The following is a 4037-nucleotide window of genomic DNA, read 5'->3' on the forward strand; positions in this document are numbered from 1 at the left end:
CGGTCCCAGATTGCGACATGGACGGTGTATAATAAATGTATGTACAAAGTAAACGTCTTCTATTTCAATTATCCATACATTTCTTACATTGATTTATTTTTTGCGAAAATCAGAAGATTGGTAGTTATTTGTATATTTTTCACCTCAAACTCGTCTTTTCAGTCAGTAAGCTTTCAAAATGTATGTGTATCTTCCGGATCATGCGAAGGAGTTGAGAGGGGTGCTGAGGGGAATGTTTCCAGCAGTATGTATCCTCCAGAGTAGTCACAATTCAACTAACGACAGAGAGGACAGTCTGCTCTGGCTGGAGATCGTAATTCTTACAATGTCAGTAAATCAAATCAGGTACTATAACAAGGGCGTAGTAACATCAACAAAGCATTAAAGTGTGTGGTACACTGAAGCCCAACTCCTATTAATTTGCCATTTTTTCTAAATGATATGGCATTTAATGACCAGAACAATTTCTTACAATCAAAGAGAAATGTAAAGGACATTTTTGCAAATTGGTCGCTTTGTATGTCGGCCTACTCATTTTTTCGCTCTTCGAATATATTAAGGGTGATTGCGATGCTTTGTGCAAAATGTCATGTTTCATGTCAGCACTCGGTACCCCTTAGTTTGTTACTCACAATTGTTCACCCATTTTTTATACTTTGTTTGCATCCTGCCAAAACCAAATAATACCTGCTGCTTTGGCCATAATGTCACATTCTGAAGGAGCCAGCCTGCATGTGAAATAAGCGGTTTGAGGACCCATTCATCAGGGTTGTTTGTGGCCTCCATTTTTATGTTCAATGGTTATTTCAGTAGCAATACACAACAAATGCATATTAAATCAAAGCAATTTATTTTGTTATAGTTTGAGCCTTGACTCGTTTTATAATTCATTTTCATACTCGATACAATTCATGTTCTTCTACGAAAATTGGATATGTACCACAGAATCATCAAAGTGAACGTTAAATCTGCCTTTCTGCAGAAGGCTGAGGGACTCAGGCGTGCTGAGGACAGGCTTTTCAGGCCGCTGTAGCGGGACACACTGGCGTACCCTCGGCAACAAACCACACTTCGTTGTGCCGGTTGAACATCTTCATAGGACTGCAACGCAAACCATTACGATGTGTTATCAAATCTGAGTTTGAAGATTTACAGAAAGCAGTAAAATATGGAAATAATAAAACACTGTCTTTTACCTGTCATATCCAACGGCGCAGCTAAAGTCATTTTTATACATGGCTCCAACCGATTCAAGGCTGTCCATTAGTTCGCTCTCTTTATCCCTGACCCTATAGCTCATCATCCATCCTCCGTAGCTCTTAACGTACACATTCATGCCCGGCATCTCTGTTATGGACACCTGCAGCGGGAAGAGCAGTTTAGTACGATTTGTATGGAAAACATCAACTGCACAGACACTCCAAGCTGGGTAGGACAGAATGCAAGGTCTACCTGGCTGTCCGTTGGTTTGGGGGGATTCAGCTGGTGCTCGGACGGGAGAAGGAAGCTCATTGTGTACGTACAACTTTCAAACCAACCCTTGTTGGTCTTACTTTTGATGATCACCGGGGAAGTCATTTCAATGTTTGCTCCTGCAGGTCGAGTAAATAGGTTACTCCCATGGAAGAGGCTGCTTTTGAGACAATGTAGGCCATCCCAAGTGGCCGTGTCTGGTCCACCAAGAGACCCATTGTGCTGTTTCAGACATTCCAATTCACACACACACAAACAAACAAACCATTTTCATTGGCTCCAGTGATGTACTTAAACAGTCTTCTGAAGGCAGTGTATGTTGCCATCTCCATGATCCGGGAAGTTTCCTCTGTTGTCACCCACTTAGTACTGCTGAGGTTGCGCACCTAAAGCAAGTGAGGAGGATGACATGTCTGCGTGAGCTTTCATCAACATCACCATTTCTTTCCGACATCATTTTTTCCCCCCTCACTGAATGAAACGGCCCCGCTCTCACTCACCTCATACTCTTCAGTCTGACACACCGGTGTGTACAAAAGGCATTCTTTGGTCTCGGTGCAAAATTCAGACGAGGAGGAATCCCTGTTGGTTAAGAGAAGAAACTATGATACAGAGAAGGACATCGATGTAGGAATGTACAGGGGACCGGATTCAGCATTAACAATCTATTATGAGGCCGATCCAATGTCGAGCTATTTAATAAAAATTTAGCAGATATGTTTTCATTGATTTCGCGTACAGTCTGTGAGCCATTAGCTCTGCAAACAACCGGCATTTACTGTGCATATGAAAAAATGGATAACTCTTACCCAACGCTGGCTTCTGTGGTTAGCACCAGCAGAAAGCCAATGACTGCTGCAATGTTCCTCCTGAGATGCAAACATGCATGGATTTAAGGTGCAAAAGGTTACTATATTGCTATGTAAAATGTCCCCAAAAACATTAGGACTGCATTAATGGTACTTACATTTTCACTCTGCTTCAGCTGTGTGTGCAGGAGATTTTGCAAAAACAACTATTTATGTAATTTGTGTTACGAAAGGTAATTTGCATGAACACCCCCCCAAATACTTGCTAAGCAGATGATTGGTTGTGAAAAAAAACAGGTTCGCGACTGCGTCGAAGAGTCTGCATGGTCATTGCTTTGTGTCAAAGTGGAACCACGACTGAGCCTCAGTTATGGTTCTACGCCTTGGGCCTAAAGCCTTTAAACTGGGCTCCTCCAGACAAGAACGCAGGGCGGTGGTGTTGGAAAACCGGTTTACTGTAAAGGTTTGTAGACAATGATACATGACCTGGTGAATATTACATGAATGACATGAATATTCAGGCTTTGTTGATGTTCGCATGCGACCTGAGCCCTCTTTCATGACCATTGTGTTCTTGTCCAATTCCTATAGGCTTTCCCATACCATCACAAAAGGATAAGGTGTCCACCAAGAGAACTGGTTTGTTCTATAACACTTTGAGTGACAGCCTAGCTTATCTTCCCATGTGATGATAGAGAGAACACGTGAGGGTATAGCCCCTTTTACACATGCAGTATTTCCCTGCCAAGTTCAGAGTAAGGGGTGAGGGGGGGGGGGGGAGGGATCCGGGGTGGGAATGGGGACGAATTTCTTGGGGAATCTACCCCGGCAATTTGCCCTCTCAAGTCCTGGAATGACCTAACCAGTCATGACACCCCGCTGAGGACGTGGTATAAACGGTGACTGTTTATTTTAAATCTGCCTTCACACGCACAGGGTGAATGGTGCGAATGACGCTGTTGACACGATTGTTCGCTTGAGTTGATATATTTGGACTTTGGTGCAAATTTGGCTTGATGCTGAATCAGCAGAACATTCGCTGTGCTTGTGGTGTAAACGCGCCGCTGCTTTTCGGATGATTCGATAACCATACAGTTCTGCTTCTTTTGTTTGCATTCAAGCTCCCTTTTTCAAAAATGGCTGGAAACTTGATAGATTAAGTAAGTCAGACTGCAGAAATGTTGAATTGCCGCCAGTGGTTAGATGTTATGAAGATCTGATAAATTAAATAAGATTATTAATAATAGTAATAATAATTATAATTATTACAACAATAAAATAATCATGCTAAAACTGAATACTTATAACATTGAAAAATCCAAAACCCAACCACTGAACAGCTATGGAGCCTTGACATTGTTGATAACAAGCAGTGAGAATTAAGCTATTTAAATCCTTCATTAAATTTGTTGTGGATCCTAACTGTATCTAAATACCCTTAATCCATTCTCAATTGAAGCAAATTTAAAACCTCATATTCACTGTGGAAGAAAATGAAAGTGCTATGAATTGCTCCACATACATTTAAAGATTGTCCTTACTTTAACACTGTTTAACTTAATGAGCCTATGCGTACAATTCTAAATTGTTATCTTCTTCATCATGCAATTTGCTCTTGAGTCAGTTTTCATCTTTTCCAAGTTATATAACCATGCTTTGTTTTGTGATTGTAAGCAAGAGCCAAAATGCAGCTGCTCTGCAGTACTACATAACTTGTTTTTCCATAGTACTATCGCTACATGCAGAGGCCTTTGA

The 4037-nt window shown here is 41.4% G+C and overlaps 1 protein-coding gene across 1 annotated transcript; it reads right to left on the reverse strand.

Annotated features, from left to right (window-relative positions):
- Positions 1–876: 876 nt before the first annotated feature.
- On the reverse strand, positions 877–2480 carry LOC130371863 (heme-binding protein 2-like). Its single transcript, XM_056577726.1, has 7 exons — positions 2441–2480; positions 2283–2342; positions 1974–2055; positions 1739–1859; positions 1453–1592; positions 1197–1360; positions 877–1101 (listed from the first exon to the last, which is right to left on the reverse strand). Coding segments are annotated over exons 1-7 (651 nt in total). The 5' UTR covers positions 2443–2480; the 3' UTR covers positions 877–1019.
- Between the last annotated feature and the right edge of the window lie 1557 nt (positions 2481–4037).

The sequence above is a fragment of the Gadus chalcogrammus genome, chromosome 2 (genome assembly GCF_026213295.1).
Source record: "Gadus chalcogrammus isolate NIFS_2021 chromosome 2, NIFS_Gcha_1.0, whole genome shotgun sequence".
NCBI classification, from domain to species: Eukaryota; Metazoa; Chordata; class Actinopteri; order Gadiformes; family Gadidae; genus Gadus; species Gadus chalcogrammus.

Excerpts from the sequence above, each read along its gene's own strand:
- LOC130371863 (XM_056577726.1), bottom strand. Across the intron at positions 1,860-1,973 it reads GTCAGACTGAAGAGTATGAG|GTGCGCAACCTCAGCAGTAC; the intron begins GTGAGTGAGAGC and ends CACTTGCTTTAG. Across the intron at positions 1,593-1,738 it reads CACTGGAGCCAATGAAAATG|GAGCAAACATTGAAATGACT; the intron begins GTTTGTTTGTTT and ends CTCGACCTGCAG.